The following is a 15371-nucleotide window of genomic DNA, read 5'->3' on the forward strand; positions in this document are numbered from 1 at the left end:
ACAAAGAGGAAGTGTTTATGTCTTTGATGTGTGAGAGACCTGTTGATTTCAACTTTATCATCATCACACAACGTACTGAGACAACGAAATGCAGTTGCATCTCACCAAAAGTGCAATTACAAACATCATGTACAGAATATAAAAATATTTAGTGCAAGTGGATCTAAATAACAAATGTATATGAATGGTTGTATTATACACAAGAATATACATAACAGATAAATAATAAATATAATGGGTTGTTGAGTCTGCTGCTGTTGTTGTTTAGTTGCTGCAGTACCTGTGGTTGAGGTGAGAGGAGTCTTTAATGAAGCACATTTGAGTTTTACCTAAACTAAACACTGGTGTGATTATGTCTTTTATGTTAGTTGAGAACAGTGGTTTTCCTTGATAACTATCCTATGAAGTCAGTATTTTCTGGTTCTTAATCTGGAAACAAATCTGATGATAATTGAGGATAATTAGGTGTCACAATTCTCTTAGTTTTGGATCAAACTTCATATCAGGTGTAATGTGCATATTTGTATAGATATATTAGTTTCACTTTATGTGTAGCTGCTGTGACAAACTTTCACTGTTGAAAAGAAATTTTTAGCGCCATCTTGTGACAGAAATACATGACTGCACTTGAGAACCTGAAGATTTTTAAATGTTAAATGTATTCAGATATAAACTCCAGATTTTTGTAATTGACATTTGAAATGACTAATGTTTCTGTGGTTTTAGTCCACATTGTTTCTGACATGAGAATCGAGGTTTGATGTTGTAGATTTTCCTTCTCACACCTGTGATGACTGAACTTTGACCTCATGTGTTGATGACTCCTCTCCTCTGTCTCCTCTCACAGGGAGAAGATGATCTGCAGGATCCTTCTGCTCATCAGCCTGACCTCCTGTGTCTGTGGTTAGTTTACATCCTCAGTTCATCATCCAAAAAGAGAAAAGTCTAAAGAGTTGATGATTTTTGTTGTAAAATATATCAGTGAAAACATCAACAGAACTATTAAAGCAAGTAGAAACTCTTCATTACAGTTGGGAAGATGCTCTATATTCAGTTATTGCTCAGATTGTATTTATTATTGGTATCAATCATGACCTTTTTACTGGTGTATTTTAAACACTTTCCCTCTCTGTCTCCTCAACAGGAACATTTGTAGTGAGCGTGACACAGACCTCCTATCAGGCAGAGGAGAACGACAACATCACACTGGAATGGATGTTTACAACCAAACCTGACAGTTCCTCCACCTCACTTAAAATTATCTGTCAACTGTTTACTGATGTTAAATCCTTGATCCTGTATCATGTACATGTGGGTGTTGAGTATCCAGAGTCTCAGGATGGACAGTTTGCAGGACGAGTTCAGTGTGACAAAGACGCCCTCAGAGAAGGACGAATCAGACTTCATGTGTCCAGACTCAGGACTGATGACTCGGGTTTTTACCTGTGTGACGTGAAAACAGATTATGGTGAAAGCTCTGGCAGATGTCGACTCAATGTCACTGGTAAGATGATTCAGTAAAACCTTTTTTAATTCATGTTATCAGTGATGTACAGACTGTAATGATAAACTTTATGAATTTGGTTGAACTTACCAGCCACAGTTTTATTTGGTTAGATTTATAAATACATGTGGACACAAACATCATCAGGTTCAGACCCAATTAGTCCAGATTTTAATTTTGGATTTTAACAAGTGTAAAGTGTCAAAAGTAGGAGAGTTGAATGTTGGGATGACAGAATTTGTGGAATACAAGTACATTTTTTTTCTGTCCTTTACAGCAGCTGTTGATCAGCCCAAATATCAGAGTCGGGGAAGTCTGATTACTCACAGCAGCTCTATTCTCTGTCTGTGCTGGACTCTATTTTGCCTTCAGACTTTGTTTTATTAAATCTCCTGATGAGACAGAAAGACAGATCAGCCTCTACGTTGGACTAACAGCAGCTGTACTTGCTGTCTGTGCTGGACTCTACTTTGCCTTCAGACTCTGTTCTAAACGTCATGACACAGTAACGTAGTGGTATATGAGACAGAAAACATCTATGTAGCAGTATAGAAGTTGTGTTTCTCAGAGATCAGACTTCTGTCTGTCACTGCATCTTTTCACCTTCTGGGTCCATATGAAGCTGCTTTTTCCTGCACATCCAACCAGACCTCTGACCATTTCACCTGAGAGAACCCAGCAGGATGAGAGTGTGAGAGAGGAGAACAACATCTGATTAGATTCATCAGGACTAACAAGGTCTGTCTGGAGGATCATCTTTATCTAAGAGGATCATTAGGGTTTTGGTTATTGTTTAATATTAAGACGATCCCCTATTAAAACAGGAGAAGGAAGCGCTGCATGGTTCTGATGGCTCATGCGACAGGTGCTCTTTAGTAGGGCAGGTGAAAACACTCAAAGAAAAAAAAAAACAAGATCCAGTAAGTCTTGTTGAATATTAGTCCTTAAGTGGCGCAGACAACCATGGAGACAAAAACTAAGACATTCCGTCTTCAAGTGAAATAATACATTTATTCTATGAGCAAGGTTTGTTTTACGCCCCCTGTTGGCCATTTATATGTCCACAGAGGTTGAGGTGAATGCCACTCACGGCTGGTATATAATTTAGATCGATAGTGTGTTTGGTGGAACCTGATGAAGACTTAGAGTCAATACATGTTGGTCTGTTTGGTTGCCTTGCTCATCCTGTTGCTTCGTTAAAAGCTACATTCAGCAGCTTTATCTGAGCGAGGACCTCGCCTGTCTGATAGTCAAAGATTCAGCTGTTTGTGGCTTATTGAGAGCTTTGAGAGACCACTGAGCTTCATGCTGCCAGCTGACCTGCATGATGAAGTTCTGCCTGATCTGAGGAAGACTGTTTCCAGACAACACAGTCGTCTGACAGTCGTCCCTCATGAGGACTGTCCCTGCAGCTTATTGTGATGATGAGGAGTTCCAAGCTCTTGTTAGAAATAATATTTATCATCTATTTAGTGTGTAAGGTTTCCAAAATCTAATTTAACAATGAATTGTCTTTCCTCGTGTACAGTTGATAATGTTTATATATTGTAAATAAATCCCTGTTTATGAGAGAAGTTGTTATGACTCTTTTGTATCTTTTAAACCAGCAATGACAGCATAATTGTGCATCCTGATCTTTAATCCAACCCAGTGAACGAGTTGTGATGTACAAACTTTAAACAAGTTACAAGTATGCAAATAGTTTTAGCCAAGTTACTACTAATCACATATAATTTACTACTTGTTACTACTCTAAGTATGCCGTACTGTTATGTATTTATACATGTTCTTCACTGGATTATGACTCCATAAATTAAGAAGTCCTTCACACTTTAGACAAACTCAACACAGATTCTGCAGTAAGAGTTCATGTGAGGCTCTGCTCTCAATCTTTATTGACACAAAAGGTAAAACATCTTGTTTTATTGTGATCTTCACACAAAGCAGAAACACAAAAATGGATGTTAAAAGAAAAGCAGGTACAATATAAAAATAGTTACAGAGAAAGAATTTAATGTGAGCAAAAATAAAAACAATTTTGTATCAAAAATTGCTTAAAACAGCTTTTTCATTTGTGGAAACAATTCAACAGACCACCGAGAAGTTCAATTAGATTTCTGAAAAATCTCAGTCAGCACAGACAAATCCTAAAAAGTGCTGCAGTATTGATAAAGGGACTTAACATTTTAAACATCAGAAAAAACTTAAAACAACAGATTCCTCAGTTTGTATGTCTTCATTTCTTAGTGTAATATGTTGTAATACATATTAACACACAAAAATAATCAGTCAGATCACACTGAAATTTAAATTAAAATCAAATATCAAAGCTAAAACACATAACAGCAGCAGATCTCTGTGATCCATCTGTTACATTTGAAGGAGTCTAAAGGTGTAAATGAGCAAACAGCTGTAACCTGCAGCCAGGTGAGGATCTCTAAACAAGATGAGCTGACTTCCAGTGAAGAGCTCCCTCTGCTGGTCTTTATCCTTAATACCAGTGTCAACAACTTGAAGCTTTTCTCTCAAACATACATGTGAAAGACTGATAATCAATAACAGACAGTAAACAAGAGCTCGCTGTAACAGACAGGATTAAAAACAGCAACAGTAAATCTCAGTTTCAACTGCACATTACAATAAAACAACAAAGCTCTATGTTGAGACGTTAAAGAAACATCATAAATGGGAAATACTGTAAATAGGCTGTTATTATTATGGAGTGCAGCCAGTGTTTTACAGCAGGAAGAGGCTCGGCTTATTTAGATCAACACTGTGACATCAGAGCCTTAAAGATTCACATCAGACCAGAAAACAAAAAGCAACTGCAGCCATTCAAGTGAAAGTATACAACTTTATCATCCTTTATTATAATTTATTTTTTAACCCTAATATTTATTCAGTTATTTTTTCAAATTTAAAGTAAAGACTCTGTCCTCCTGAAACTCACCAAATAAAGAAATTCAACACATCAAAATATCCTCACAAGTACAAACAAGCTGAAATGTGGAATATATGGATATTTGAGTTGAATCTATTCATAAAACTCATCAACCAATTAACATTTATTCTGTTAAGTCTTTATGATCAAATCACTGACATCTAAATGAAGAGTTTCTAATAAACGTAATATTGTTGGTCAAACATCTGATCCAACGAGGGGAAAGCTGAGCGTTTCTCATCATGTACTGAAGCTGAAGGTGGAAAACTGTTGAGACTCCTGATACTGATCTTACTTTCAGTTTCAGTTACTGGCTGTGTGACGAAACAAAGCGGGAAAAGGTCAAAGGTAACGGCGGTAGTCTCTACACCACGATAACGTCTTAACGTTTATTAACGTTTAAAATGAATATTATAACATATTTACGTTTGAGAATCATCACAGTAACCGGTTAGTCTGCTGGTAACACGTTGACTTTGTATCATGAACCGGAGCTTTTACAACACGCTGATCTGAACTGCTGCTTTTTCTCCGTCATTCATTCATAATGACACAAGACACTAAAAGGTAATGTGTGTGTGTGTGTGTGTGTGTGTGTGTGTGTGTGTGTGTGTGTGTGTGTGTTTTACATCTTACAGAAAGTTGATGTTTTTGCATCGTTATAGTCTAATCCTGTAATAGATCAACCAACAAAGTAAATTAAACAGTTTATTTAGAATTATCTACCTCGACCAGTTTATTAATAATCACTCTGAAGAAGCAACTCTCAGCAGGACACGTCACAGAGTATCACAGATCTGAATATTAACAGTATTTCCTCGTTATTGTCCTCTAAACATTGTATTGTGAGTTATAATGATAAAAGGCTTTTGAGTGTTATTGATATTTCTGCTCATTTATGCTTCAACCTCTTCATATTACAAATAAGTCTGAAGAAACCAACATGTGTCAGAGGTTCATCACACTTTTAGCATTTTGCTCAATTAATCTATTTACCATTACTACTATTTACAGAAGATCACCACAGTTTTAACAGATTAAACTCATCATTAAAATATGAATTTGCATTTGGAGTGAAGAAGTCAGATGTTGCTACTGACCCCAAACCTGAGGACAGTATAATGGTCTGCAGGTATGGGGTCAAAAACATACATTAAAATGCATTAAAATGATACTCATTAACTTTTTATTTGACCTGTCATATTAGTATGAATATGTGAACTGTTTTACAAAGAATGTACTTTATCTATGAAAACTGCAGTCAACTTGTTTTGTTTGGGCAAAGAGGGGGTTTGTTGCCAGGCAGCCAGTTAATCTTAACATGTTTCAATGTTTAACAGGACAATAATGATCAATGTAATTACCTTCAAACTTTTGAATGGTTACAAAAAATAGAACTAAAATGTTATTTTCTTTAATGACTCCAAAAACTGGAACATTTGAGAAAACTTTATGTGATTCGTTCATATTGTATTTCTTTTCATTTCATTTCATTTTCTTTTCATTTCAAGTCTTGTTGAACTAATTTGATCACATTTAGGCCACAACAGTTCACATAGCTAAGATGCCATCATGGTGAAACCATATGTGACCCTAGTTGCTGTCTTGTTAGTGGCTATTGTTGATCCAAATAGATAAATAAAATAAATCACAATCCTTAGATTTACTCATTTTTATTGTAGCCTCTAATAATAATATGCAGGGCTGATTTCCATTTGAATACAGAAGACTCAAAAGACATTTACCATCACAGCTCACAATAACAGCTTGAAAATGACCAGAAAATTCCAATAAGGTGAATGAGAAAGCAGGTTGATGGTCGTAGCTCACTGCATCACAGTGAGTTCTGTGAAAACACCATCAGCATAAGCAGTAGGCAGAGGAGGTCAACAGAGAGCTTGTAGTGAAGTGTGACACAGGCTGTATGTGATGTGTGAAGTTTGGGTAGATTTTCCTGCTCACACCTGTGATGACTGAACTTTGACCTCATGTGTTGATGACTCCTCTCCTCTGTCTCCTCTCACAGGGAGAAGATGATCTGCAGGATCCTTCTGCTCATCAGCCTGACCTCCTGTCTCTGTGGTTAGTTTACAACCTCAGTTCATCGTCCAAAAAGACAAAAGTCAAAAGATTTGATGACTTTTGTCATCAAATATATCAGTGAAAACCAGCTCTGGAAGATAACTAATTACATTTACCCAAGTATTGTCAATAAAATGTTTAGGTACTTGGGTATTTCCATCTTGTGCTACTTTATACTTCAACTCCACTACATATCAGAGGGAAATATTGTACTTTTATGGACTGTTTTTATTTGACAGCTTTAGTCCTCATAGTTACTTTTCATAATAACATTTTACACAAAACACATATGATCTGATTATAAATCCAACACATTATTAAAGATGATAAAGAGATGATGAAATAATATTTCTGACCTCTTCAGGTTGTTTAAATTCTAGTTGAATTAACCTTTCGTCATTTACTGTTTGTATTGCAAATATTCAATTCATAAATAAATCCCTGTTTCTATGAGAGAAGTTGAATCTTCTGTCTTTTATTATCAGAGTCCTGATTTGTCAAGACAGAAAAAATATTTTAGCTTGTCTGTAAAATATTTATTAAAAAGTATTTATCAATAATATTGCTGCTGTAGCATCTACGTACCTGCTCCTCATATCACCTGGTTATTAACCCTGATCTCAGCAGAGTTTTATATTTTTGTATTTACAATGTGATCTGGTGCTTTACTACAATCACAGAGACAAGTGGAGACAGTAACTTGATTGGCTGAGCTGCTCATAAGATGTTCTGACTAAATGGAAACAGCAAAATATGTGAATATATGTATATGTGAATATGACACCTGTCAATCAAGCAACACATCCCAAATGTGAAAGTTTTTAGCTTTTTAAACTTGAACTTGTTGAACAAATTGGTAAAAAAAAAAAAAAAACAACAACTAACAAATACTTACTGTTAACTACGCTTGTTTGTAGTTTATAGTGGCATAAGAAAGTTAGTTAAACCTTCACTGATTATTGCATACACACTGACTCATATGCAAACCTCATTTACCTGTATTTAACAGATATTCAGTCAAATTCAATGCCAGAGTTGTTGTTGTAGTTTGATTAAAAGTCCAGAAGGTGGCGGTAGGCGCCGCAGAATGAACTGTTGTCAGTAGCAGCACAATTAGCTGATGCACAAGAGAAAAAAGTGAGGGAGGGGGAGTGAGAGGGGCAGAAAAACAAATGAACGGAGTCCAGCATGTGTGTGAGCGAGTTTCACTTAGTTGAACTTGTGTTTTACTTATCATCCTCCTTAATGGGCTTATACATAAGATATTGGTGTAACTATTTATTTGGCACTTAGCACAATTCATAGTGAGTAGTGGTTACAATAAGAAAGAAATGTATATTCACAGGTATCAACAAACATCAATATGACTCTGAATGAAGTTGTTTGTTTTCATAAATCTTCATTGACATTAACTTTAGACCATAAATACCATCAATATAACCATCGATGTGACACAATTCCTTAAACGGGAATAATAGTTGCTGGATTCAAGAGGTAGAGCGGGTCGTCCACTAATCAGAAGGTCAGTGGTTCGAGCCCCGACTCCTCCTGTCCACATGTCGAAGGCCCTGTTTACATCTGGCATTAACCTCCGTCTCGGGTGATCCGATTACAAGCGGACAGCTCTAAGTACAGGTGTGAACGCACCCAAGACGCATTGAGGACGCATTGAGATCTGATCACTTAGACCACATTCGGAGGTGGTCTAGGCCGTATGTTGCCACATTCATAACAGTGTAAACGCAATGTGTCCTGGGCCACACTGATGGACCGCCTACTCAACTGACGTCCTCTGTTTTCCGGCAGACTAGACACGGAACGCTCCGTCCAAAGCTGTTCAACTTGTTCGATAAAAGGATAAAGAAAGGCATCATTTTGTTTTTCCATTTTTCATGTGAATTAAAAAAAAATGTAATCCAATCCCCGTTTTTTCCTGTTTTCCCCGTTACTCTAACCCGTTTTCCTCATCAAATCGACAATCGGAATAGAAATTAAACCATTCATTTTCTGCCAAAAAAAAAAACACAGTACAAAGAGCTTTGGATAATACAACTGTCTCCTCTCTGTAGGGAGAAGATGATCTGGATCCTGCTGCTCCTCGTTCTGGCCTCCTCTGTCTGTGGTTAGTTTGATGTTTAAGGTTCAGTACAGAATCGTCTTTACTGCTCAGATATAAAGAGTAGAAACTTTTCCACTTGTGCAACCAGTTATTATAAACCTTGATTGATTCAGGCTGAAATTTGATAAAGATCGATGTCTTAGTGCCCAATAACTGCACACAATGTCTCATTTGTACCTCTCTCTCTCCTCTGCAGGGATGTTTGTGGTGAAAATGACTCCGACCTTCTATCAGGCAGAGGAGAACGATAACGTCACAATAAAATGGGACAGTCAGACCAAAACTGACATGTCTCACACCAACCTGGTTTGTTTCTTCCAGTCAAAGCCTGTTAGGATTTAGTATGAGATGATAAACGGTGCTGAGGTCCCAGAGTCTCAGGATGAGCAGTTTACAGGACGGCTGCAGTGTGATGAAGACGCTCTGAGAGACGAAGGACGAATCAGACTTCATCTGTCCAGAGTCACGACTGATGACTCGAGGAATTACAGGTGTGATCTGGCTGCTAATTATGACAAGATCCTGAAAAGATGGTGCTGGAGACCTCTGGTGAGTCAGCAGAACTCTAACTAGTAAATATGTTGCATTAGGAAGAGTCTGAGAGTAACCTGCTGATTTACATCCACACAACATTTTGTCTTGAATGTGACTCAGACGCCTCATGGAGGGACCAGCCATGTCACATATCATGCTTTTAAATGATTTTCTGTCATTTTTATAGTATTATAATGTTGGATATCTATGTTAAACATGGTCAAAGTTCCAAAACTTGCACATATGTAAAAATGTTGCCTTCAAGACAAAAGTCAGAGCTTCAACCTGCTCTGGACGCTCTGATTGCAACATTACCTCTACTTCCCCACCAAACTGACATCAGGTTGTTCACACATATGAGCTAAAACTGCCTGAACTGAGGAGTCAGTATAAGATAAATAAGGAGGTTTTTGATCTATAAGTCATGCAAATATAATATATTCCAGTGGAGCCCCAGAATAAAAACATAGACCTGGAAATGTGCAAATGTTCCCTTTAACTAACATCTATTTATTTAGAGGGAAAAAAATGAGTTTCACATTTTGCTTTCTCTGTTTTTCTCTGAAGAAGAAGAAGAAACTTTTGTATAACATTAATGAAGCACAAAATTATTGTTATAAGAATGCAGTAATGATGTGTATTTGTACCTGTTTTATTGTGTCTATTTCATATTTAATACATAAGCTAAATATATTGTATATGAGTGTGTTTAGCTTCCAGACAGGCAGCCTGTGTTTCAGTTGTCATTTTAAAAGCATCTCCTGCATTATGACTCAACAGTAACTAAACTGAAACATCAAGTCACATGATGTGATTTCCAGCTCGGGGCCTCGGCCTTAGAAATAAACGCCCTAGATCCACCTGAGCACAAGTCAATGTGTGAAAGCATGAACCACTTCCTGCTCTAAACCACATTTCATCGTGTTCTGAAATCAAATGAAAGCAGCAGCAGCCTGGAGGAGAAGACAAACACATTCATTTAAAGTTCAAACTTGTTTTAATGACGTTGATGTGATGTAAAAAAATGAGTTAATTGCAATAATTTGTTGAAATCTTTGAACAGCTTTTTCAAATGTCCATAGAAATGTTTTAATTCTCCTGCAAAGCACTTTTAATTCTATGAAGCACTTTCTAACTTCAACATAAAATGTGACTGTTATTTTCTACAATGTTAAAGTAAAGCTTGACATGTTTATACTGTGTAAAATGACTGTGACTGTAGGAACATGGAGGGATTGTATTTTCTATTTTTTGTACTTTTGATATCTTCAGCTGTGTGTTTGCAGCAGTTTTGAGGATCTGATTTCTCTTTATTTTCAACATATGATCTCTGAATGTTTAATTATGTCATGAATCACTCATTAAATGTGTTCAGTCCACTGTCGACTCTACATGTTTCTTTACTTTAACCACAATAAACTACCAGGTAACCAGACAGCCAGCAGTGGTGGAAAGTAACTAAGTACATTTACTCAAGTACTGTACTTAAGTACAGTTTTGAGGTACTTGTACTTTACTTGAGTATTTCCATGTGATGCTACTTTATACTTCCACTCCACTACATTTCAGAGGGAAATATTGTACTTTCTACTCCACTACATTTATCTGACAACTTTAGTTACTTTTCAGATGAAGATTTGACACAATGGATAATATAACAAGCTTTTAAAATACAACACATTGTTAAAGATGAAACCAGTGGTTTCCAACCTTTTTGGCTTTTGACGTCTTACAAAAAGCAGTGTGTAGTCGGGGTCACATTTCACATGTCTATGAGTTGTTAACAGCTCAACCAAATAGTGATTTTTCCCTCTAAACCTAAATATCTATCAGAGTTCTTTTCATGTCAGTCATTAGTTTGTGTTTTCTGTTATTTGCAATTCTTTCAATATTTTAATGACTTATTAGAAATTTTATTTTTCAAAGCATTAAAAACTGATATAAGTGAAATACATAAATACACCTCTTGTCTAGATCTGTCCATATTCTACTCATTGATGCAGCTTGTGAGCGCGCTCAGTTCCTCTGATATGACTTCACCTACCAGTGACTGCGCAGTGGCTCACTGCGACTGCGCAGTGGCTCACTGAACCAGTGAGGAACGGGTTGATTGGTGGCTGATTCTGACGAATCAGAATCCTTCACTGTCAAGGATTCTGATTCTGACGAATCAGAATCAGTAGTACGGAATCAGTGAAGGATTCTGATTCGTCAGAGTCACACCCGTGGGCGGGTTGTAAATGTCGGTGTGACTGTGACTCTGACTGATACTTATTTTTTCTTCACTCTCATCAGGGAATTAAACAAACAGCAACGGTAAGACTTCATATGGACGGTTTTCTATAACCAATAATCAGTGGTGGAAGAAAGTATTCTGATCTTTACATTTACTTGACTTAAAAGTCTTGCATGATAAATCCTTTTTTAATGTACTAATTTACTTTCCATCACTGTTCATCATCACAACCTGAGGTCAGAAACTGATTTAAAGACATTTTTAGAGAACTTTACTGGGATTAAAAATGAAATCATCTATAAATCATTGAGTTTGACACGATGTGACCTCAGCTGGATTTTTATATGTATTCAGTTTTGTGATAATTAAATCCGTTTCTTTTGGTTTTACATTCCATTCTTGTCATAGTGTTTTTATTATTTTCTCCTTGTATGATTGTCTTTTCTTTTATTCTTTTCCATCCAAAACAGTTTTCATTAAAGTGCTGTGTGTGTTTGAGACAAGATGATGTTCAGGATCCCGCTGACCATCACTGTGACTTTATGTGTCTACGGTTAGTTTCATATCTTCAGTTCATTATTCAGACAGAGAAAAGTTGTTTTCTGACTTCACACATCTCACAGTCCGACTGTGTTTCTGTCTCCTTCACCTGCAAATCTGTCATTAGCAATATGAAGAGAAAATGACTTTGTATGATTATTTGATTTTATATTTATTTATTGTCCTCATTAAGCAGTTTTATATATTAGTATGTTATGTTTTGCATTATATTCTAACATCTAGATGCAGACAATATTTTCTCTGTAATAAAACTGCAAACAAATCACACCACAACACACGTGTTTGTTAGAGTTCAACTATACATCTTTAAAGATAAAGTAGGTGTTTACATGCAGAACACACAACCCTTTGCTGAGAGGTTTTATTTCAGAGGTGAGTTTTGCAGATATGAGCAAGACACAGAAAAGATCTCAGATGTTTGATGTGATTTTAGCTTTGCATTCAGAAGTTGATCTTATGACTCGTACCAAACACTTTCCTTTTAGCTGACATTCATTCAGTCTTATGGGCGTCCACAGCAGGAATTATAGTTGTTGACAGATACATTAATAAACACTTATAACTACATTTGAGTGTGTCAAAAACATTTATTAAAGGTTTATATGCTGCTTATGAATGATAAACAGGGTGTTGTGTCACCAAAATGTAAAAAATAAAACCAAAATACTATGATAGTTTCACAGATTATCACTTAAAAGATTTTGTTTGATGTGAATTTATTTGCATTGCAAAAGATAAATAATACAGTAAATGTGATGAGTGCAGCCTGTGATAAAACATTTAGAGCATCTTTCCAACATGGCGGCAGCGTGTAGAACTTATAGTCTTATTGGTGTCCATGTTGAAAATCTCTTTTTCTCTTTCTTTTCTTCTCAGGAATGTTTTATCCCCAAAGAATGACTGTAAACTATCAGACAGGAGAAAACATGAACATCTCGGTGGAATGGCGTTTCTTCAACAAAACACTCAAGATCCACGGTGTGTTCCTGCCCACGGAGGTTAAAGAGTTCTGGTTTAATATCAGTGGTGAGTTGACACAGAAGAAAAAACAAATTTTTGAGCACTTTATTTCTAATTTTTAAAATCCATCAAAATTGTCCATTTTTTGGTGTTTAATGCATTAATAAACTAATTGATTTAATTGTTTTATTGAATGTTTTATATTGAAGTCATTCAATAGAAGCATCATACAACGTTTCAGTTTTTTATGGATCAATGTAAACATTTAATATAACTTCACATCTTTTATATGCACATTGTATCTCCAGTGAAGTAGTGAATTATAATTTAATAACAGTTTTTATGTCCTTTACAGCAGCTGTTGATCAGCCCAAAGCTTAGAAACAACCAGAGAGTCGGGATGGACAGCAGCTGGACTCTACTCAACAAATGATGCATTTCATTAATATTGGCATTTTGTGTGTCATTTGTATTTTAACTTAATATTAAATCAATATCAAATTCAAAATTAAGCAGGGTTGAATGTCCAAAATCCGGCCAAGGGACAAAGGAAATATAACAAAAACGACTTTATAAAAGGACACATTTTATATGATAAAAACAATGACTGATCTATCATTTCAATTTTATATGTGTCAGTTGATGTCAATTATGTGTGACAAAAATAAAAAATGAGAAATGTGTTTTGGTTTTTCTTCTTTCTGCCAGGGACACAAAAATGACAATAGTTGAAGAATGTACTTATGCTCACATGTAGAACCTGGTCTAGAATCCCCACATATTTACAGAAACCAGGTTTCCTGCTGTGAAAGATTCACCTGAGTCCTACACTCAGATGTTACTACATGATAATAAGTTCTGTCTGCAGCTGCTTCACACAGTCAACAGTAACTCAAAGAGATCAACTCAGCTGCTGCTGTTTTCGGCCACAGACCAGCACTTTTAACTACATTTGTCTTGAGAAGTCGGTTGAACTCCCGTTTAAACAGACATATACCAGCATCTCTACCGTCTCCTCCTCTATCGTCCAGTGTGACATTTTCACATCAGAAACGATGAACAACAGCATTAAAACACGAGTCTTGCAGGTAAAAACATGAGACTCATGTAGCTGTTACATCAGGTTAACTGCAGTAACTTCCTGTTGTCATATGCCACTAGACAGGCAACAGTAGGCCGGATTTCACTTCCCAAGGTACGCACTAATTTCCTTAAACGCACAGTAGTATATAGAGCGATGAAAACATGGAATTCTTTACCACTGTTACTAAATGAACACAGAAATCAATGTTTAAAAGCAAGTAAGGACACACACCTAGGAACAACATATTTGTAGGATGCTATGAATATGCTGATTTGTAATTTTTGCTGATTTGTAGTTTTTGCTCATATATATTAGTGTTAATTTGTATTTATTTATTTATTGGGACAGTGTGCAGTTATACACATAAAAGATGCACTGCACTGGAGTTAGCTCAAAGCTAATTTGCATCCGCAGCCCACAACAATCAAAACATACAACAACATAACAACAAACAGTATAAAGCAAAATACAGAACACAACAGCACATCACAAACACCCACAATGTCAATTAGAAATGAATAATGTAAACTTGTCAAATTAAAAAAGATCACAGATGCAGTTTAGACTCAGTGGTCACACAGCTGACTGGTCTTTAGTAGATTTTTTCATTTGGCCTTGAATGTATTGATTGAACTACAGTTCTTCATATCATCAGGTAGGATATTCCACTGAGTTGTGGCTTTCACAGTTAAAGCTGACTGCCCAAATGCAGAGCAACGAAATGGGGCAGCTCAGCCAATCAAGTTACTGTCTCCACTTGTCTCTGTGGTTGTAGTAAAGCACCAGATCATATCATAAATACAAAAATATAAAACTCTGCTGAGATCAGGGTTAATAACCAGGTGATATGAGGAGCAGGTACGTAGATGCTACAGCAGCAACATTATTAATAAATACTTTTTAATAAATATTTTATAGACAAGCTAAAATATTCTGTCTGTCTTTTACATTTTTCTGGATCGACAAAAAAGCTGAAAACATGCAGGTCGTGTTTAATGACCAGCAAGTTTTTATTAATTCTTTAACTGATGTAAAACATCTAAAATCAGGATTTGATTCAGTTAATAAATAGACAGAGAGGGAAAGTGTTTAAAATACACCAGGTTTTCTGAGTCTTCTTCTAAGATTTGTTTTGACTGAGTGTTGGAATCTGTGTCTCTTGGTTTTATGACTCAGCTCAGGAAACATGAAATGCATCTTCTCAGATGTTGTTCTCCTCTCTCACACTCTCATCCTGCTGGGTTCTCTCAGGTGAAAAGGTCAGAGGTCTGGTTGGATGTGCAGGAAAAAGCAGCTTCATGGACCCAGAAGGTAAAAAGATGCAGTGACAGACAGAAGTCTGATGTCTGA

The 15371-nt window shown here is 36.2% G+C and overlaps 1 protein-coding gene and 2 long non-coding RNA genes across 10 annotated transcripts in view; all 3 read left to right on the forward strand.

Annotated features, from left to right (window-relative positions):
• Window positions 1-15371, forward strand: part of LOC121889443 — a 122718-nt gene that overhangs the window by 77994 nt on the left and 29353 nt on the right. For 6 of the 8 annotated variants that reach the window (XM_042401408.1, XM_042401409.1, XM_042401404.1 and 3 more), the window contains one exon: window positions 6472-6527. In XM_042401408.1, coding sequence (XP_042257342.1) covers window positions 6472-6527 — 56 coding nt within the window. Of the gene's footprint in view, window positions 1-722; window positions 756-6471; window positions 6528-15371 lie in introns of those variants that run through there. The other 2 variants (XM_042401415.1, XM_042401414.1) reach the window with 2 other exon arrangements.
• LOC121889455 lies at window positions 8595-8948 on the forward strand. The gene is made up of 2 exons (XR_006093537.1): window positions 8595-8649; window positions 8843-8948. It is a non-coding gene; the product is annotated as an uncharacterized LOC121889455 (long non-coding RNA).
• Window positions 11416-12992, forward strand: LOC121889453. The gene is made up of 3 exons (XR_006093536.1): window positions 11416-11496; window positions 11887-11969; window positions 12854-12992. It is a non-coding gene; the product is annotated as an uncharacterized LOC121889453 (long non-coding RNA).

The sequence above is a fragment of the Thunnus maccoyii genome, chromosome 22, assembly GCF_910596095.1.
Source record: "Thunnus maccoyii chromosome 22, fThuMac1.1, whole genome shotgun sequence".
NCBI lineage: Eukaryota > Metazoa > Chordata > Actinopteri > Scombriformes > Scombridae > Thunnus > Thunnus maccoyii.